The 22,307-nt window shown below is 42.0% G+C and overlaps 1 protein-coding gene across 9 annotated transcripts in view; it reads left to right on the forward strand.

Annotated features, from left to right (window-relative positions):
• Positions 1–472: 472 nt before the first annotated feature.
• IPO11 (importin 11) overlaps positions 473–22,307 on the forward strand; it is a 229,617-nt gene continuing 207,782 nt past the window's right edge. For 4 of the 9 annotated variants that reach the window (XM_015140096.3, XM_015140095.3, XM_078004421.1 and 1 more), the window contains exons 1-2: positions 473–638; positions 10,645–10,707. In XM_015140096.3, coding sequence (XP_014995582.1) covers positions 10,666–10,707 — 42 coding nt within the window. In that variant the 5' untranslated portion in view covers positions 473–638; positions 10,645–10,665. Of the gene's footprint in view, positions 639–10,644; positions 10,708–12,138; positions 12,413–22,307 lie in introns of those variants that run through there. The other 5 variants (XM_001083045.5, XM_015140097.3, XM_078004422.1 and 2 more) reach the window with 2 other exon arrangements.

A 22,307-nucleotide genomic window follows, 5' to 3' on the forward strand; every position in this document is an offset into this window, starting at 1 on the left:
GCAAGCAAAACTGGATTTATGTCCTTTTATATTTTTCCACTCTTTCTATTACTCAGGAGTAAACAGCAAGCAATTTGGGTAACTTAAAAAATAAACATTTGCGGGAGGGAGGGTGGACTGATGGGAGTAAGATTCTTTAAATAACTCTTCTCTGCTGTGACGGATCCGCAATTGATATCTAGAATAGAAAGCGTGAAATGGTTCTGATTGAAGCTTCAATCAACCCGGGAAACAATTGAGCTCCCTGGGAGTGGGGCAAACCAGACCTATGGTTTCCATGGTGACAGAGCCGGCTAGTCCGGACTCCCGGCTCTTTATACTGCGCAAGCGCTCACAACTGATTTGGCTACCCCGCGCCTTTTGGTTCGAAGAGAAAGTCCCTCCTTCCCCTTCCCACCGTTCGCCTATCGCCCTCGCTCTTTGCTGGTCGCATGCGCGCTGGGCTCCTGTGACGTAGTTTTCGCGCGTCCGCGTCGTTTGGAACCGCGACGCTAAACATGGCGTGTTCCTAGAAGCCGCTTTCGGCATCAGTAGGCGGCGGCGTGGGGACTGGCAGCGTGGGCGCGGGACCAACCGACGCCACTTCGTGTTGGGAAGTGGGAGCGGGAGGGCCGGGCAATTCCCGACCGAACCAAACGGTGAGGCCCCGGCCCGAGAGCCACAGAGCGCGCGGGAGTGGAAGGGAGTGGGTTGGGCACCCGAGACCCGAGAGGCGAGGGAGGAAAGTGGGGCTACCGGGAGTTGAGGGATAACGGTAGCGAGGCAAGGGCGGCCTGCAGTCTTGGCTGTTTGCGTAACCTTAGGAACCCCGGGAACTGGGGGCTGGCCGAGGAAGCCCGGGAGTGGGCAGCATGGTAGCGGAGCAATCAGGGTGCGAGCTGGGAGGGACAGTATGCTAGGCTAAGCAGAGCCGAGTGTACCCATCGTGGCCACGGTTGCGGACCTGGGTGATGTATTTGCCCTTGGGGGATAGGTGGTGCAAAATTTGAGATAAAGTGGTTATCTCGATTATAAGACCGTTGTGCATTGTTACTGCGCACACGACCTTGTTGCTAATAGCAATAGTGTGATAGCTTTAAACGTTTGACCCTTACGTGCTTTTAATGAAAGAGGGAAGGTAGTTGTCCATTTGTAGAGAGGAGCTTCATGGAGAGGTATGGCCGCCAATTCTCAAGCTCAGCGACTCCTGCAGATTTGTATTTGGGGGTATTTGTGATTCAGCAAAACTACTTTTGCTCATTGCTTGTGTCATTTTTTCTTTATTATTTTGTGACATAGTGGTTAATGAGAGAAGTACTCCTATCTGAAAGTGATTTGACTAAATAGCAAGGACTGGTAAATAAACTACTAGTGCCAAGGTTGCAGTTGACATACCTCCTCCCCTCCATAATTTAAACGAGCTCAGTTATAGTGCGGTAGTGCCCTTCAGATTTCGGTTATTCTTCAGAAGGAAGTAAGGAAGAGCAGTTTGCAGCCATAATGCTTTCCCCCCCTCGGATAGGAATTTTCCTCCTCCATTTTCACGTTATTTCAAACTTCTCTGTTCAGTAGAGAAGCATCAGATTAAGGGCAGGGTGACTCTTCTATAGGAGACATCCATTGCATGACACATTTTACATCTTTCATTACTGAGAAAAATTTCGGTGAAATTAGAAAAATTTTCATTTTCCCTTTTGGTTATGATAGGACTGGTATTTTCTCTGTTTCTGCAGTAACCTAGCACAGGGTATAGTAGAAACAATTATAGTAAGGTTTGTGGCCATATGTTATAGCCCCAGGGTAGGAGGGTGGTCTCTGCCCTAGAGGCACTTCCTAAGGCCAAAGAGAATTTTCACCACAAACACATTTGGCTGTGGTAATATGTTAGATGTTTTAAACAGATGTGTAAAGATTATCTGATCATTAATAGAAAAATCATCAGATTTTGTGATGTTTGAATATATTTACATATGGAATCAAACCAGAATGCAGCATGATCCTTGTAGGCATGTGGCTATTAAAATACACTGAAGATTTTTCCAGAAACAAAATTTTTTTTCCCAGCAATAAAAATATTCAAATTTTGAATAAAGTAATGTTTGATAATTTGGATTTTGACCTTTGTGTTATATATTTGTACCTATGTGTGTGTATGTATTTAACCTCACTTCTAATTTAGTGTTATTGATGGTAATATTTTTTCCTTTCTTTATCAGCTTCAAATAGGGACTTAATTTCAGAGCATTTAAGGAATGGCAAAACACATTTAGTGCAAGTGTGAGTCTGTAGTGTCTTTGGTTTGCCGACTGTCAGGCTGATTACAGATAAGTACAGTTATAAGCTTTGTAGAGCTTAAGTTGCATCAATGTTCTTTACCCTTGCTACTCAAATTGTGGTGTATAGCATCACCTGGGAGTTTATTAGAAATGCATGATCTCAGGCTCAATCCAGAGCTGCTGAATCAAAATCTGCAATTTTAACAAGATCTCTAGATTAAAGGAATGTTCAATAAATCTTGAGATGCACTACTTTGGTTGGTAACAGTTGAAGAACACTGAAGTAATGCACAAACCTGTATAAAAATTTATGGCATCATTTATTTTAATCTGAGGTGATCTTACACTGATTATCCAGTCTGATGAAACTGAGGCCCAGAAAGGTAAATGCCTTGCAAAAGGTCACACATACCTAGATTTATAACCTAGATTCCAACTCATCCAGTGCTTTTCTTTTGCTGATTACTATCAGAGCTTGTTATATTAAAAATGAAGTAAAATTCATGAATGACAGTTAGGTGTTCATTCAATAACAAACGTTTACTGGGTACTGGACAGGCAGCCCAACAATACTGTGTGTCCCTGCTGCGTGCTCCTGTTTATCATGGTGGCTAATAACCCACCACCTTTCCTCTTTATTTTCTTTGAGATGGGGGTCTCACTGTTGCCTAGGCTGGAGTGCAGTGGTGTGATCTCTGCTCACTGCAACTTCTGCCTCTGGGGTTCAAATGGTTCTCCTGCTTCAGCCTCCAGAGTAGCTGGGATTACAGATGCTTGCCACCAAGCCTGGGTAATTTTTGTATTTTTGGTAGAGACAGGGTTTCACCATTTTGGCCAGACTGGTCTTGAACTCCTGACCTCCTTAAACTCCACCCACCTCGGCCTCCCAAAGTGCTGGGATTACAGGAGTGAGCCCGGCCCGCTCTTTACTCTTTTTTTTTTTTTTTGAGTTGGAGTTTTGCTCTTTTTGCCTAGGCTGCAGTGCAGTGGTGCAATCTTAACTCACCGCAACCTCTGCCTCCCGGGTTCAAGTGATTCTCCTGCCTCAGCCTCCCGAGTAGCTGGGATTACTGGCATGTGCTACCGCGCCCAGCTAATTTTGTATTTTTTGTAGAGATGAGGTTTCTCCATGTTGGTCAGGCTGGTCTTGAACTCTCGACCTCAGGTGATCGCCCACCTTGGCCTCCCAAAGTGCTGGGATTACAGGCGTGAGCCAACACGCCTGGCCCCCTCTTTACTCTTTACTGGTTAAAGTTCCCTTCTGCTTCATAGAGGAAGTGAAATACATTGAGTGGAAACTTCATTGCTCTCTGTTCTGTTTCACTTGTGAACATGAAGACCTCTATCTGTCCATCTCTAATTATATTCTAATTTTTTTCTCTTTATGGGCAATATTTCCTTCATGTGTTTGCTAGGGCAGCCACAACAAAATACCTTATATTGGGTAGCTGAAACAAGAGAGTTTTTTTTTTTCTCACAGTTCTGGAGGGTGGAAGTCCAAGATCAAGGTGCAGATAAGATTGGTTTCCTGTAAGACCTCCATCCTTGGCTTGCAGATGGCCACCTTCTTGCTGCCTTTTCTCATGGTCATCTTGTGTGTACATGCACCTCTGCTGTCTCTTTTTCTTTTCTTTTCTGTTTTTTTTTTTTTTTTTCAGATGGAGCCTCGCTCTTGTCTCCCAGGCTGGAGTGCAGTGGCCTGCTCTCAGCTCACTGCAGCATCTGCCTTCCTGGTTCAAGTGATTCTCCCGCCTCAGCCTCCTGAGTAGTTGGGATTATAGGCGCCCCCCATCACACCTGGCTAATTTTTATGTTTTTAGCAGAGACGGGTTTCACCATGTTGTCCAGGCTGGTCTCAAAGTCCTGACCTCAGGTGATCTGCCCGCCACAGCCTCCCAAAGTGCTGGGATTACAGACATGAACCCCTACACTGGCCTGTTGTGTCTTTTTCTTTCTTACTTTTTTTTTTGAGACGGAGTCTCGCTCTCTCGCCCAGGCTAGAGTGCAGTGGCCCGATCTCGGCTCGCTGCAAGCTGATCTCGGCTCACTGCAAGTTCCGCCTCCTGAGTTCATGCCATTCTCCTGCGTCAGCCTACCGAGTAGTTGGGACTACAGGTGCCTGCCAACTCGCCTGGCTAGTTTTTTTGTATTTTTAGTAGTGACAGGGTTTCACTGTGTTAGCCAGGATGGTCTCAATCTCCTGACCTCGTGATCCGCCCGCCTCGGCCTCCCAAAGTGCTGGGATTACAGGCATGAGCCACCGCGCCCGGCCCCTGTCTCTTTTTCTTATAATGGCATCAGTTATATTGGTTTAGGGCTTTACCCTAACAACCTCATCTTATCTTAATCATCTCCTTAAAAACCTTATCTCCAAATACGGAGGGTTCAGGGGTTAGGGCTTCAACACAATTCAATTCATAACATTCAGTTATTCCTTTTTCAATTAGTACTGACTTAACAAGGATTTAAGCATAACCAAGTCTCTTACCTTTTTTTTTTTTTGAGACAGAGTCTCACTCTGTTCCTCAGGCTTGAGTGCAGTGGTGCTATCTTGGCTCACTGCAATTTCTGCCTCCCAGGCTCAAGCAATCCTCCCACCTTATCCTCCCTGGTAGCTGGGACCATAGGTGAGGCACAGGCCACAATGTTTGGCTAATTTTTGAAATTTTTTTTTTTTTTTTTTTTGAGACGGAGTCTCGCTCTGTCGCCCAGGCTGGAGTGCAGTGGCGCAATCTCGGCTCACTGCAAGCTCCGCCTCCCGGGTTCACGCCATTCTCCTGCCTCAGCCTCCCGAGTAGCTGGGACTACAGGCGCCCGCCCCTGCGCCCGGCTAATTTTTTCTATTTTTAGTAGAGACGGGGTTTCACCATGGTCTCGATCTCCTGACCTTGTGATCCGCCCACCTCGGCCTCCCAAAGTGCTGGGATTACAGGCGTGAGCCACCACGCCCGGCCATTTTTGAAATTTTTTTTGTAGAGATGGGGTTTTGCCACATTGCCTAGGCTAGTCTCAAACTCCTGGGTTCAAGCGATCTGCTGGCCTTGGCCTTCTGAAGTATATTGAAATTATAGGGGTGAGCCACCATGCCTGGCCTCAAATCAAGCCTTATCTTCAATATACTTTCCTTACCTTAGATCCTTAGATTACTCTTCAGCTTTGTCTGTAATTATTTTTCTTAGTTTTTTTTTTTTTCCTTTTTTAAGAGAAGAGGTCTCTGTTACCTAGGCTAGCCTCAAACTTCAGGGCTCAAGTGATCCTGCCACTTTAATCTCATGAGTGGCTGGTACTACTTGTGTGTGCCTCCATGCCCAGCTTATTTCCTTTAAGTTTCTTGAAATAATTCTCTATATTCATTTTCTTCACCTCCTTATTACTTATTTTATTCTATTTTTTTTTCAGTATTTTGAAGGCTGACAGTCCATAGCAGTCACTGAATTTGATGTAGTGGTGATCACCATTGATATTTTTGTTGCTAAATCTAATGGAATCTGTTTAATCATTTGCCATTTTAACTACTTGTTCATTCTTGAAATTTTCTTCTTATACTTCTGGGACACCATATTTTCCTTATTTCTGTCTTATGTTTTAGCCAGTGTTTCCTTGGTTATTTTTCTTTTTTCTCTGACCACTTTAGATGTTTCACTCTGAGACACTACCCTGCTCTCTTCTGAAAACCTTCAGATTAAAATCCAAACTACGTAGTGTAGGAAATAAGGACCTTAATGCACACTCTTCTTGAATGGTCTCATCCGTCGTGGCTTCAACTACTGCCTCTATTTTGATGACTCCCAAATCTCTGGCTTTTTAGCACCAGGTCTCTCTTCAACGCTGACATATGTAGTTGTCTTAAAATACTTGACATTCGTGTCAAAAAGTGTATTTCAACCTTCCTGAAGTTGTTTTCCTCCTATGAGCCATGCAGGCACCAATGAGTTGGAGAAGCCCCAAATCTTCATTCTTTCCCCTTATTAACTTATGTGTAACCCCCACCTCCAACTCTCCAACTATCTAATTATTTTATTTCCAACTCTCCAACTATCTATTTTTTTTTTTGAGACGGAGTTTCACTCTTGTTGACCAAGCTGGAGTGCAGTGGTGCGATCTCGGATCACTGCGACCTCCACCTTCCGGGTTCAAGTGATTCTTCTGCCTCAGCCTCCTGAGTAGCTGGGATTACAGGCATGCGCCACCACGCCTGGCTAATTTTGTATTTTTAGTAGAGACGGGGTTTCTCCAGGTTGGTCAGGCTGGTCTCAAACTCCTGGCCTCAGGTGATCCACCCGCCTCGGCCTCCTAAAGTATTGGGATTACAGGCATGAGCCACTGTACCCAACCAACACATATATAGTTTAAAATGTAAGTGTTTACAGTACAGTAAACTATTAACAATATAGTACTACAAACAGTATTCATATTGTTAATAGTATTATGCAGAAAAATTAAGGATGTCGGGAACATAGAGATTCTGGGTTTAGGAGTGAGCCATTTTAGATTGGCACTTAGTGGACACCTCTTTAAATAGAGGACAACTTGAACAGAATGGAATGCTGTCAAAGAGCAAGGCATGCTTTTATCTAGAGACCAGAGCTTTCCAGCCAGAGGGAACAAATTGTACAAGGGAAGGATAAGCTACATTTTATACATCTTTCACTAAAGATGTTTGCATATTGTCTCCAAGTCTCTGTTACTGTAGATAACTAGGTTGTGCAGACAACCTGGTCCTTTGTCTCCTTATTCTTGTATGCCCATGCAGGAGTATCTGTGATTAGAGCACCAGGTGTGAAACTGCTGGGTCATAGAAGATACAGTCAGGAGTTGCTTAAGGCTGGGATACATCCTGAGAAATGGGTCATTAGGCAATTTTGTTGTTCGTTCTATGAACATCGTATGAACAAACCTAGATGGTACAGCCTATTATATACCTGGGCTATGTGGTATATAGCTTATTGCATCTAGGCTACAAGCCTGTACGGCATGTTACTGCACTGAATACTGTAAGCAGTTGCAGCAAAATGGTATTTGTGTGTTTAAACATATCTAAACTTAGAAAGGTACTGTAAAAATACAGTGTAGAAGATTTAAAAAAAAATGGTGCATCTGTATAGGGCACTTACCTTGAATGGAGCTTGGAGGACTGGAAGTTGCTTTGGATGAATCAGTGAGTAAGTGGTGAGTGGAAGTGAAGGCCTAGGGCATTAGGGTACACTTAGGCTACACTAAATTTATTAATAAATTTTTTTCTTCAATAATCTTAGCTTATTGTAACTTAGTTTATAAACTAACTTTTTGTCTCTGTTGCAGTAACACTTAGCTTAAAACGCAAACACGTGTAGCTCTACATTGTTTAAAACAAAGACACAAACACACACATTAACGCAGGTACACACAAGTTCAGGATCATCAATATCTCTGTCTTCCACCTCCACATCTTGTCTCACTGGAAGGTCTTCAGGGGCAATAACATTCATGGAGCTGTCATCTATAATAGCAATGCCTTCTTGTGAATTATCTCCTGAAGGACCCGTCTGAGGCTGTTTCACAGTTAACTTTTTTTTTTTTTTAATAGGAGTAGTACATTGTAAAATTATGATAAGAAGTATAGTAGCGGGGCTTGGTGGCTCATGTCTGTAATCCCAGGGTTTAGGGAAGCTGAGGTGGGAGGATTGCTTGAGGTCTGGGGTTTGAGACCAGCCTGGGCAACATAGCCAGACTCCATCTCTACAAAAAATAAAAAAATTAGCATGGCATGATGGCTTATGCCTGTAGTCCCAAGTCTCCACTATTCAGGAGGCTGAGGTGGAACGACCACTTGAGCCCAAGAGTTCAAGATTGTAGTGAATTATAATGCCGGCATTGCTATCTACCTTGGGTGACAGAGATCCTAACTCTTAAAAAAAAAAAAAAAAAAGTAGGCCGGGTGTGGTGGCTCACACCTGTAATCTTAGCACTTTGGGAGGCCGAGGTGGGTGGATCACGAGGTCAGGAGTTTGAGACCAGGCTGGCCAACATGGTGAAACCCTGTTTCTACTAAAAAAATACAAAAATTAGCTGGGCGTGGTAGCATGCACCTATAATCCCAGCTACTTGGGAGTCTGAGGCAGGAGAATTGCTTGAACTCGGGCGGCGGAGGTTGCAGTGAACCAAGATTGCACCACTGCACTCCAGCGTGGGCAACAAGAGTGAAACTCCATCTCAAAAAAAAAAAAAAAAGTGTAATGTGGTAAATGCATAAACCAGTAACATAGTTGTTTATTATCACTTTCAAGTATTATGTACTGTACCTAACTGCATGTGCTAGTGCAGTAGGTTAGTTTACACCAGCATTACCATTAATGTGTGAGTATTGTGATTTGCTATGACTTAGGATGGCTATAATGTCACTATGTGATAGGAACTTTTCAGCTCCGTTAAAATCTTATGGGATCACTGTCATATATATATGGTCCATATCTGACTGAAATTTTTTTTTTTTTTTTGAATCTCACTCCGTCTCCCAGGCTGGAGTGCAGTGGCACGATCTTGGCTCACTGCAGCCTTGACCTCCTGGGCTTAGGTGATTCTCCCATCTCAGCCTCCTGAGTAGCTGGGACTACAGGTGTGCCCCACCACGCCCAGCTAACTTTTTGTTTTTTTAGTAGTGATGGGGTTTCTCCATGTTGCCCAGGCTGGTCTCTAACTCCTGCACTCTAAGTGATCCGCCTGCCTCAGCCTTCCAAAATGTTGGATTACAGGCGTGAGCCACCTTTTTTATGTGGTGTGTGACCCTCTGTGTGTCCTGGTCATAGAATACACAAAATATATACTCACACTTAATTTCTTTTAGAGACTGCTAGATAGCTCTCCAAAGTTGTATTAATGGATATTCCCAGTAGCAATGTGTAAGAGTTTCTGTTTCCATGCATTCTTGCCAGCATTGAATATTTTTGGACTTTGTAATTTTTGCTAGTCTGATGATCATAAAGTAGTTTTTCACTGTTTGGATTTTAAATCCCTGATAACCAGTGAGATAGCATCTCTTCTGATATTAATTAAACATTTAGCTCTTCCTTTCTATGTATTTTCTGCTTACACCCTTTGTTCACTTTTCTTGTATATTTGTCTTGTTGATTCATAAGGGTTCCTAGTATATTCTGTATAATAAACCTTTGTTTGAGTTATGTATTAATAAAATTCTTCTCTTAATCTTCACCTTGTTAACCTTGTGTAGAGTATCTTCAATGACTCCATCAATTTCAGTCTTCAGTTCTGATGTATAATTTATTAGGCAGATAGGTTATGAACTTGATGCATTTTTGTTCTTTCTCAAGTCTAAAGCTAAAAATTCCCAGTTAATTTAAGTTGAGATATCAATGGACAGCACTGAACAGAAGTAAAAGTGTATAATCTTTAGGGAGTACTGGGTGGAGACAGGAAACTTGCATTTAAAGTTCTAGAAATGTCACTAATGAGCCTGCGACCTTAGAGAAGTCAGTTTATCTCCTTAACATCTTTTGGCCACAGTGTCTTGATCAATAAAACAAAATACTTAAACTATAGAGCATTGATATGAGTGTCTCCAAGGTGATAGGAAAATTATGTTTATTTACTTGTTAACTTATATGGACTCACAACTGAGAGAAAACTTATTTTAATGATAAAATGTAGAATAGTGATTAACTGTGGGAGCATTACTTGGCATACAGCACATGCATATTTGAACAAACGGATTTTTATAAATACAATGACGCACTGAGCTCTTTATGGCAAGAATGAGATTCTTTTAAGATATAGCTTTATAGACAATGATGTCCTCAACCAGTAAATGGAAACTACCAATCAAAGATGTCTATATTTGGAGAGAGGACTGATGATCTCTTAACTCAGCAAAAAGTTTGCCTAACCGCTCGTTATAAATTATAGTCTGTTAAATTTAATCTAAGCTGTGTTCTCTCACTTCAGTGCCTTGCTCAAAATCAGTTTGATAGCTTTTCCTTCCTGTTTTTTCTTTTTGTATCAAAGAAGGAACTTTATTTATTTGTTTGTTTTTGAGATGGAATCTTGCTGTGTCACCCAGTCTGGAGTGCGGTGACACCATCTTGGCTCATTGCAACCTCCACCTCCTGGGTTCAAGCAATTCTCCTGCCTCAGCCTCCCTAGTAGCTGGGATTACAGGTGCCCGCCACCAAGCCCAGCTAATTTTTGTGTTTTTAGTAGAAATGGGGTTTCACCATGTTGGCCAGACTGGTCTCAAACTCCTAACCTCAGGTGATCCGCCTGCCTCGGCCTCCAAAAGTGCTGGGATTACAGGTGTGAGCCACCGCCCAGCCAGAGAAGGACCTTTAAAAGCAATAAGCGTAATTTATGCTGTTCCTTAGTGGGTTTTGTACAGACATGTATTTTTGTTTTTCAGCTAAGGTGACGTCAGAGGGTGATGGTGGCAGTAGTTGGTACCTCACAGCTGGGCACTGATCAGGTAGGGGTTGTCAATATTGTTTACGATAATGTATAACTTTTCCTATTAGTGGGAGATTAGTCATGGGGGACTCTTGTATATACCAAACAGGCAAGAGACTTACTGCAGTTTATCAGTGCCATTTTACTAAAAACTCCCAGTAAGACAAAAATACTCAAGTTTTTTAGACTAGTCTTCCTCTCACAGGTCTGCCTCCCCTGTGTATTGTCTTGTTACATACTTTGTACTTCACCCATTTATTGTTTGTTTACCATTTATTTCTCTCCCCACTATAAGATATGCTTCACAAGGCTTGGGTTTTTTTTGTCTTTTTAGTTAATCGATGTATCTCAAGTGCCTAGAATAGTATCTGGCATTTGTAGGTGTTCAGTATGTATTTATTGAATGAATAAATATAGAAAAGCCTAATGATAAATCAAGTAAATATCAGAAAGGGGATTAGAGAGCACAGGATTAGAAAAAAGGGTGTTAGATATTCCCAGTGAAAAGTATTATTAAATTTTGTTGGCTTGATATGCTCCATTTCAGTATAGGAATATACTGAATAGACTGTTCATACATTCATTCATTCATTTTTTTTTCAGCCATTCAGCACACTATTTACTCTAGCAGTGTTTTTTATAGATATTTCTGTCTTTACTCTGATAAAATTTGTATTGAACCTCTTTCTCTCACCTTTTCTGTCTTCTTCTGAGAAATCATAATTTCTGTTACTGCTTTGTTTAGTTGATCATCCATTTACTGAACATCCTTCACACTGTGCTAGGTAATGGCATTTATAGATGAGTAAGACATCATTCTTTCCTTTAAACAGTTCATGATTTGGAGATGAGACAGAAGTAAACAAGCAAGTAAGTACAGTAATAGGAGTGTGTACTATGCAGAACAGTAGCATGGAGGAAGGAGTGCTTTCCTGTCTACAGCAGGTAAAGATTTCCAGAGGAGCTGATGTCTACCATGAACAGCAACTTTAGTGATATGTGCCCATTCGCGGCCATTTTAAAAAGCATACATAAAAGTAGACAGAATTGTATGATGAACCCCCATCTAGCCATCATGCAGCTTTAACAATGATCAATTTCATTTCATCTTACCTCCCATATACTTCTCTAGTTACATTGATAGAAGATCTAGAAGCTTGGTCAGATACAGATTTTTTTTTTTTTTGGCAAGCAGCCTTTCTTTTAAGATTTTGGTTTCTCAAAATAATAAACTGTTCATTTCTTTAAGTTTTCTAATATGCTCAGTTTCCTATTTTGATTATCGTAGAACTCTTCCCTGGTCTTCACAGAAATTAATTTTTTTCTTGTCTTTGGCATATTGTCTTTCTCTAATTTGCTTTTGACTCTGGGCAGTTTAACAATTTGCTTGTATTTCCTATCCATGATTCCCCAGTGATATATTTTCTGCCTCTTATTCTTCTCTTTGTAGACTTGGGCTGTATAGATCATGATTCTTTTTTTGAGACATGGTCTCACTCTGTTTGCCCAGACTGGTGTGCAGTGGTGTGAACATGGCTCATTGCAGCCTCAACCTCCTGGGCTCAAGTCATCCTCCTACCTCAGCTTCTTTTTGAGAAGTCTCGCTCTGTTTCCCAGGCTGGAGTGCAATGGCATGATCTTGGCTCACTGCAACCTCTGCCTCCTGCCACCTCAGCTTCTTGAGTAGCTGGGACCATAGGTGCATGCCACCACACCTGACTAAGGTATTTATTTTTATTTATTTTTTATTTTTTGTAGAGATGGGGTCTTGCCATGTTGCCCAGACTGCCAGGCTGGTCTTGAACTCCTAGGCTCAAGTAATTCTCCTGCCTCTGCCTCCCAAAGTGGTGGGATTACAGACGTGAGCCACTACACCCAATCTGAATATTTGTTCTTATCTGAAATGTGGAATTATGCAGTGAATCAGTAGGTGATTTTATTCCTCTCTTCCTGTCAGTCTTGTCTGTTCTTGCTCTATGGTTTCTCAGTCTCCTTTATACTAGACATTGCCTTTATTATTATATTTTAAAAAATTGCTTCATATTTACCTTGACTAGAACTCAAAAACAAATTCATGTCTTTACCTCAAATTTTCTTTTGGTAGAGTGGTGCAATATTTATAGAAGTAGAAGCAGTGCTGTAAGGAAGTTCTTAGGTGTCATATTTTGCCTCAAGGTGAGGTTTTCATTTTTATGTTTTGAATTTCATCTTCGTTGCATTGCATTACTCTCTGGGCTCCTATTCATTTCTTTCCCTCAAGAGCTCAGCATTCTTTGCCCTATCCTCCTGAACCCTGTAATCCCTGTTACATTTCCAGATGGTTGTCTTGCTCAAATGGTCATTGAGAATTCTAAAGTTCCTCACTTCCCCCAACCCTCCTTGAGGGAAAAGGAACATACTCTTTGGAATGTGGTACTTCTTACCATCAGGTGGCAGGCACTGCACGCTATTCAATTTATTTCATTTTGTTTTATTTTTTCGATATGGAGTTTCACTGTTGTTACCCAGGCTGAAGTACAATGGTGTGATCTCAGCTCACTGCAACCTCTGCCTCCTGGGTTCAGGCGATTCTCCTGCCTCAGCCTCTCGAGTAGCTGGGATTACAGGCGAGCGCCACCACGCCTGGCTAATTTTTGCATTTTCAGTAGAGACAGGGTTTCACCATGTTTGTCAGGCTGGTCTCAAACTCCTGACCTCGGTGATCTACCCGCCCCAGCCTACTAAAGTGGTGGGATTACAGGTGTGAGCCACCATGCCTGGCCAGTTCAAATTATTTTTACAGCTTTAGGAATGATAGAAACAATAGTACATTATCTGGTAAAGAAACAAGTTGATGTGGGAACTGGTAAGGAGAAGACTTAGAAGTGAAAGTGAAGATAAAATTGCTAACAAATACAAATGTATTTTCCTTTTATGTGATGCAAGTGTACACAATATATAGAAGTGTATATAATAGGTGAAGCTTAATGGAAAGTAAATAATACATTAGACTGTTTTGGTTAGTTAGATTTTTCCAAGACTGTTTAAGTATTTTAAACTATCGTCTTTATAAACACCAAATAGTAAGAACATTAAGTACCTAATAGATACATGACTATTTGGAGCTATACTGCTATTTGAGAATAAACAAAACATAAAACCCCTGCTGTTTGATTGTAAAACGCAGAGTCCCCTGGGTGAGGAAAATTGACTCTTGGTAAACGCTGCCTTCACAAATCCAGATAATATGACAAAACTATTGCTTACCGGCTGGTCGTGGTGGCTCATGCCTGTAATCCCAGCACTTTGGGAGGCCAAGGCGGGTGGATCACCAGAATTCAGGAGTTCAAGATCAGCCTGGTCAACGTGATGAAACCCGATCTCTACTGAAAACACAAAAATTAGCTGGGTGGTGGGTACTTGTAATCCCAGCTACTTGGGAGGCTGAGGCAGGAGAATTGCTTGACCCCGGGAGGTGGAGCTCGCAGTGAGCTCAGATCGTGCCATAGTATTCCAGCCTGTGCGACAAGAACGAGACTCTGTCTCAAAAAAAACAAGCAAACAAAAAAACTGTTGCTTACCTACTTGTGCTACAGAAGACTAGGTTTGTAAACTTTCTCTCCTGAACTTTCATGAGAGTGCAGTTATTAACTATATTACCTACTTCTTGATATGTGCTTAACAAGAGAAATACATAATGATTTGCAGCTCTTCAGAAGTTGGGATGAATCTGGAGAAAGGAAGAGAAATAAAGCAAATATCTAATTCCTGTGGAAATTTAAGCAGATGTAAAATGAAAACTCTTGGCCTTAAAAAATGTATTTTTTCATTATTAAAGTGTGTCGACTATAAGAATGATAACCCCTGGAGCTTTCTTAACACAACTATTGTTTATGATTTGATGTATTTACTGCTTGTCTATTTGTAGGTGTTTGTATTTTGTATAGTGTTAAATATATATATTTTATATTGTAATTATTTTATATATATATATTCCTCTAGTTACAAAACAGACTAAATTAAGAGTATTTTTAAGTTGTGATTGGCTTAAGCAGGTTTAAACTTGTAGTTCCAAATGCACTTCTTTTTTCTTTCTGTTTTTTTTTTTTTTTTTTTTTTTTTTGATACAGAGTTTTGCTCTTGTTGCCCAGGCTAGAACGCAATGGCGCGATCTCGGCTCACTGCAACTTCTGCCTCCCGGGTTCAAGCGATTCTCCTGCCTTAGCCTCCCTAGTAGCTGGGATTACAGGTGCCCACCACACCTGGTTCATTTTTTGTATTTTTAGTAGAGACAGAGTTTCGCCACATTGATCAGACAGGTCTGGAGCTCCTTGCCTCAGGTGATCCACATGCCTCGGCATGCCAAAGTGCTAGGATTACAGGTGTGAGCCACCACGCCCTCCAGATGCATTTCTAACAAGCAGGAGTTTGCACGTTTTTTGAAAACTCCAAGCAGAAGTTTGTAGGTCTTTTGAAACTCTTGAGTAGGTTGCGCGTTTTTTCCTCCCAAACAAACCAGTTTTTGACAGTCTGCATGAAGTGTCATTGGGCAGGTGTTCCCAGCCCTCAGACCATGGACCAGTATCAGTCAGTCCATGGCCTGCTAGGAACCGGGCCACACTGGAGGAGGTGAGCAGTGGGTGGCGAGTGAGCATTACCTGAGGTCCACCTCCTGTCAGATCAGCAGCAGCATTAGATCCTCACAAAAGCGCAAACCCTGTTGTGAACTGCACATGCATAGGATCTAGGTTGCATACTACTTACGATAATCTCACTAATGCCTGATGATCTGCGGTGGAACAGTTTCCTCAAGAAATCTTCCTCCCCTGCCCTTTACCCCTCCCCCACTGCCCCACCCCTTCTATGGAAAAATTGTCTTCCATGAAACCAGTCCCTGGTACCAAAAATGTTGGGGACTGTTGTCATAGGGAATGCATCAGTAGCCGTGGTGGTTCTTTTAGCTGAAGGTATTTGGGAAATACATGGAAGCATCTTTAGTCAGTCTGTGTGAAGTGTTAATAACGTATAGTGCGCGGGGACAGAGAGGCTAAACAACCTGTAATGCATGCACAGAAAAGAATTTCTTGTCCAAACTGCCAAAGACTTCTGCTGAGAAACTGAAATGAATCCAGATGTTGTAATACACAGTAGCATCTTTGGAACCTCCTTGTCTTATGCCAAAAGTCTTAACATTCTTTCATCTTGCTTTAATTTCTTGATCTTTTTGGCCCTGAGTTAACATCAATTGTTGTTGAAACTATAGACACTTTTTTTTTTTTTTTTTTTTTTAAAGAGACAGGGTCTCATTATGTTACCCAGGCTGATCTCGAACTCCTGAGCTCAAGTGATCCTCCCACCTTGGCCTCCTAAAGTGCGAGATTACAGGCATGAGCCACCACTCCTGGCCTATATAAGTCACATTTTATTTATTTATTTTTTCGAGATGGAGTCTCACTCTGTCACCCAGGCTGGAGTGCCATGGCGCGATCTCAGCTCACTGCAACCTCCACCTCCCAGGTTCAAGGGATTCTACTGTCTCAGCCTCCTGAGTAGCTCGGATTGCAGATGCATGCCACCACGCCTGGCTAATTTTTGTATTGTTAGTGGAGACGGAGTTTCACTGTGTTGGTCAGACTGGTCTTGAACTCATGACCTCGTGATCCACCCGCCTCAATCTCCCAAAGTGCCGGGATTACAAGCGTGAGCCCCCGCCCCTGGCTATAAGTCACATTTTTAAAAAATTAAAAAAATTTTTTTTTTAGAGACAGAGTCTCACTTTGTCGCCTGGGCTAGAGTGCAGTGGCACAATTGTAGCTCACTGCAGGTCAGACTCCTGGGCTCCTCCACACTCAGCCTCCTGAGTAGCTAGCTGGGACTACAGGTTTGTGCCACTACTGCTGGCTGAATTTTTTGTTTTTTCTTTTTTGTAGAGTTGAGGTCTCACTATTTTACCCAGGTTGGCCTTGAACTCCTGGGCTGAAGCTGTCCTCCCACCTAAACTCCCAAAGTGCCGAGATTACGCTTGAGCCACTGCACATGGCAATCTCTTGTGGATTTTGACGTTTACATAGTCAAAGCACTTAAAAAAACCAGCTTATTGAGCTGTAATTTACAGTCCGTGTAATTCGCCCAGTGAAAAAAGTACAATTCAGTGGTTTTTAGTATATTCACAGAGTTGTGCAACCATCATTACAGTCAGTTTTAGAACATTTTCATCATCCCAAATAGCAGTTGCTCCACATTTTCCCCCAATCCCCTAGCCTAGGGAATGACTTACTTACTTTTTTTGTGTTATAAATTTGCCTGTTCTTCATATTTCATATAAATGGGAATCATGCAACTTGTGGTTTTATGTGACTGGCTTCTTCCACTTAGGGTGATATTTTCAAGGCTCATTCATGTTTTACTGTGTTACAGGATTTCATTCCTTTTTAACTGAAATAATACTTCATTGTATGGAAATACCACATTTTATTTTATTTATTTTAATTTAATTTTAGTTTTTGAGACAGAGTCTCACTGTGTGGCCCAGGCTGGAGTACAGTGGCATGATCTTGGCTCACTGCAACCTCCGCCTCCTGGGTTCCAGTGATTCTCATGCCTTAGCCTCCCGAGTAGCTGGAATTACAGGCACACATCACCACGCCTGGCTGATTTTCGTGTGTGGGTGTGGCTGTGTGTGTATATATATGTGTGTGTGTGTGTGTGTGTGTGTGTATGTATGTATTTTTTTTTTTTTTGAGACAGAGTCTCACTTTGTCGTCCAGGCTGCAATGCAGTGGTGTGATCTCGGCTCACTGCAATCTCTGCCTCCCGGGTTCAAGTGATTCTTCTGCCTCAGCCTTCTGAGTAGCTGGGAGTACAGGCACATGCCATCATGCCCAGCTAATTTTTTGTATTTTTAGTAGAGTTGGGGTTTCACCGTGTTAGCCAGGCTGGTCTCGATCTCCTGACCTCGTGATCCGCCTGCCTCAGCCTCCTGAAGTGCTAGGATTACAGGCATGAGCCACTGCACCTGGCCTGATTTTTATATTTTTAGTAGAGATGGGGTTTCACCATGTTGGCCAAGCTGGTCTTGAACTCTGGACCTTAGGGGATCTGCCCACCTTGATCTCCCAAAGTGCTGGGATTATAGGTGTGAGTCACTGCACCTGGCTGAAATACGCATTTTATTTACCCATTCATCACATGATGGATATTTGAGTTGTCAGTTTTTGGCTACTATGAATAATGTTGCAGTGAATATCTGTGTACGAGTTTTTGTATGGACATACTCATTTCTCTTGAGTTTATGTCCAAAGGTAGAATTGTTATGTTATATGTTAGTCTGTGTTTAACATTTTAAGGACCTGCCGGACTTCCAAAGTGGCCACTTTACATTCGTACCAGCAATGCCTGAGGGTTGCAGTTTCTCCTTACTGATACCTCATTATCTTTTTTTAAAAAGCTGGACACCATTGATTGGATCATTATCTTTTTGATTATTGCAGTAGTAGTGCGTGTGATACCGTGTTTTTTTTTTTTTAATTTAAAATTAAATGTTTTTAATATAGATGGAGTTTTGTCATGTTGCCCAGGTTGGTCTTGAACTCCTGAGGCTCAAGCAGTCCGTCAGCGTAGGCCTCCAAAAGTGCTGGGATTATAGGCGTGAGCCACCTTGCCCAGCCTCATTGTGGTTTTGATTTGTGTTGCCATAATTGCTAATGATCTTGAGCATCTTTTCATATACTTATTGACCATTTTTGCATCTTCTTTAACCACCTTTTAAAATCCTTTGCCGGCCGGGCGCGGTGGCTCAAGCCTGTAATCCCAGCACTTTGGGAGGCCGAGACGGGCGGATCACGAGGTCAGGAGATCGAGACCATCCTGGCTAACACAATGAAACCCCGTCTCCACTAAAAATATAAAAAAATTAGCCGGGCGTGGTGGCGGCGCCTGTAGTCCCAGCTACTCGGGAGGCTGAGGCAGGAGAATGGCAGGAACCCGGGAGGCGGAGCTTGCAGTGAGCCGAGATCGCGCCACTGCACTCCAGCCTGGGCGACAGAGCGAGACTCCGCCTCAAAAAAAAAAAAAAAAAAAATCCTTTGCCTATTTTTAAATTGGGTTATTTATCTTTTTATTATTGGGTTGTATAAAAGTTCTTTATGTATTCTGGATTCAATTCCCTTATCAGGTATATGGTTGGCAAGTATTTTCTCTCCTTCTGTGGGTTGTCTTCACTTTCGTGATAGCGTCATTTGGTGAAGTTTTAATTTTTATTTTTTTGAGATCTTGCTCTGTCACCCAGGCTGGAGTGCAGTGACACAATCATGGCTCACTGTAGCCTCAACCTCCTGGGCTCAAGTGATCCTCCTGCCTCAGCTTCCTGAGTAGCTGGGACATTAAGTATGTGCCATCATGCCTGGCTAATTTAAATTTTTTGTAGCGACAGGTTCTTGCTGTGTTCACTAAACTGGTCATAAACACCTAGGCTCAAGTGATCCTCCTCTCTTCACCTCCCAAAGTGTTGGGATTACAGGTGTGAGCCACTGCATCTGGCCAAAATCTTTTATTTAAAAAAAGAAGGCCGGGCGCGGTGGCTTACACCTGTAATTCCAGCACTTGGGGAGGCCAAGGTGGGTGGATCACGAGGTCGGGAGTTCGAAACCAGCCTGGCCAACATAGTGAAACCCCATCTCTATTAAAAATACAAAAATTAGCTAGACGTGGTGGTGCACCCCGTAGTCCCATCTACTCAGGAGGCTGAGGCAGGAGAATCACTTGAACCTGGGCGGCGGAGGTTGCAAGTGAGCTGAGATTGCGCCACTGTACTCCAGCCTGGGCAACAGAGTGAGACCCTGTCTCAAAAAAAAAAAAAAAAAAAAGTACAGTCAGCTCTCCATGCTTTTTTTTTTTTTTTTTTTTTTTTTTTTTAATACTTTAAGTTCTAGGGTACATGTGGATAACGCGCAGGTTTGTTACATATGTATACTCGTGCCATGTTGGCGTGCTGCACACATCAACTCGTCATCACCCATCAACTCGTCATTTACATCAGGTATAACTCCCAATGCAATCCTTCTCCCCTCCCCCCTCCCCATGATAGGCCCCTGTGTATGATGTTCCCCTTCCCGAGTCCAAGTGATCTCATTGTTCAGTTTCCACCTATGAGTGAGAACATGTGTTGTTTGGTTTTCTGTTCTTGCGATAGTTTGCTGAGAATGATGGTTTCCAGCTGCATCCATGTCCCTTCAAAGGACACAAACTCATCCTTTTTTATGGCTGCATAGTATTCCATGGTGTATATGTGCTACATTTTCTTAATCCAGTCTGTCACTGATGGACATTTGGGTTGATTCCAAGTCTTTGCTATTGTGAATAGTGCCACAGTAAACATACGTGTGCATGTGTCTTTATAGCAGCATGATTTATAATCCTTTGGGTATATACCCAGTAATGGGATGGCTGGGTCATATGGTACTTCTAGTTCTAGATCCTTGAAGAATCGCCATACTGTTTTCCATAATGGTTGAACTAGTTTACAATCCCACCAACAGTGTAAAAGTGTTCCTATTTCTCCACATCCTCTCCAGCACCTGTTGTTTCCTGACTTTTTAAGGATTGCCATTCTAACTGGTGTGAGATGGTATCTCATTGTGGTTTTGATTTGCATTTCTCTGATGGCCAGTGATGAGCATTTTTTCATGTGTCTGTTGACTGTATGAATGTCTTCTTTTGAGAAATGTCTGTTCATATCCTTTGCCCACTTTTTGATGGGGTTGTTTGTTTTTTTCTTGTAAATTTGTTTGAGTTCTTTGTAGGTTCTGGATATTAGCCCTTTGTCAGATGAGTAGATTGCAAAAATTTTCTCCCATTCTGTAGGTTGCCTGTTCACTCTGATGGTAGTTTCTTTGCTGTGCAGAAGCTCTTTAGTTTAATGAGATCCCATTTGTCAATTTTGGCTTTTGCTGCCGTTGCTTTTGGTGTTTTAGACATGAAGTCCTTGCCCATGCCTGTATCCTGAATGGTATTACCTAGGTTTTCTTCTAGGGTTTTTATGGTATTAGGTCTAACATTTAAGTCTCTAATTTGCAGGTTCTGCATATGCAGGTTTAACCAATGTCATGTTGAAAATATTCAAAAATATTAACATAAATAGTAGAACAACAACAAAATACAGTATAGCAACTATTTACATAGCATTTATATTAGGTATTATAAGTAATCTAGAGGTGAGTTAAAGTATATGGAAGGATATGCATGTATTATATGAAAATACTACTATGTCATTTAATACAGGGGACCTGGGCATCCTTGGATTTTTGTATCTGCAGGTAGTCCTGGAACCAGTCCCCCCTCATATACTGAGGGAGAACTGTATAGGCATTTACACACAGCTATAAAAGTCCGTCTAATCTACATCTCAGAAGTAGTAATCTACATCTCATTCTGACTACATCTCAGAAGTTTTGGTATACTGTGTCTCCATTTTCATTCATTTCAAAATATTTTCTCATTTCCCTGTGATTTATTTGAGTTGTTGGTTATATAGGAGCAACTTTTTTCATTTCCACATATTTGTGAAGTTTTTGTATATCTCTGTTATTGATTATGATCAGAGAACATATTTGTATGATTTCAGTTCTTTTAAATTTACTGAGGCTTGTTTTGTGGCCTAGCATATGGTCTGTCCTGGAGAATGTTCCATGTGTACTTGAGAAAAATATGTGTATTTTTCTTTTGTTGAGTGGAATATTCTGTAAATGTCTTTTGGGTCTTGTTTGTGAGTAATGTGGTTCTAGGCTTGTATTTCCTTGTTGATCTTCTTCTTAGTGTTCTGTTATTGGAAATGGAGTATTAAAGTCTCCAAATGTTATTGTAACTCAGAATCCCAGCTTTAAAATGCATTTAAAATTTTTTCCCTTCTTAATCTTTTTATTTTATTTTTTATTTTTTATTTTTATTTTTGAGACAGAGTCTTTCTCTGTCACCCATGCTGGAGTGCAGTGGCACAATCTTATATCACTGCAGTCTTGACCTCCAGGGCTCAAGCAGTCCTCTCACCTCAGCCTCCCAAGTAGCTGGGACCACAGGCATGTGCCAGCCACCACATCTGACTAATCTTTTGTATTTTTAGTAGAGGTGGGTTTTTGCCATATTACCGAGGCTGGTCTTGAACTCCTGAGCTCAGGCGAACTGCTTACCTCAGCCCCCCAACATGCTGGGATTACAGGTATGAGCCACCATGCCAGGCCCCTTAATCTCAGAAAGTAGTCTAGCAATGTATTTAATTTAATTTAATTTAATTATTTATTTTTATTTTTGAGAGAGAGCCTTGCTTTGTCGCCAGGCTGGAGTGCAGTAGTGCATTCTTGGCTCACTGCAACCTCTGCCTCCCCGGTTCAAGCAATTCCCCTGCCTCAGCCTCCCAAGTAGCTGGGATTACAGGCATGCACCACCACGTCCAGCTAATTTTTTGAATTTTAGGAGAAATGGGGTTTCACCATGTTAGCCAGGCTGTTCTTGAACTCCTGACCTCAGGTGATTCTCCCACCTCAGCCTCCAAAAGTGCTGGGATTACAGGTGTGAGCCACGGGAGCCACTGTGCCTGACCTTATTTTGTATTTTGAGACAGTCTCCTCTGTCACCCAGGCTGCAATG

This window comes from Macaca mulatta, chromosome 6 (assembly GCF_049350105.2).
Source record: "Macaca mulatta isolate MMU2019108-1 chromosome 6, T2T-MMU8v2.0, whole genome shotgun sequence".
Classification (NCBI taxonomy): domain Eukaryota; kingdom Metazoa; phylum Chordata; class Mammalia; order Primates; family Cercopithecidae; genus Macaca; species Macaca mulatta.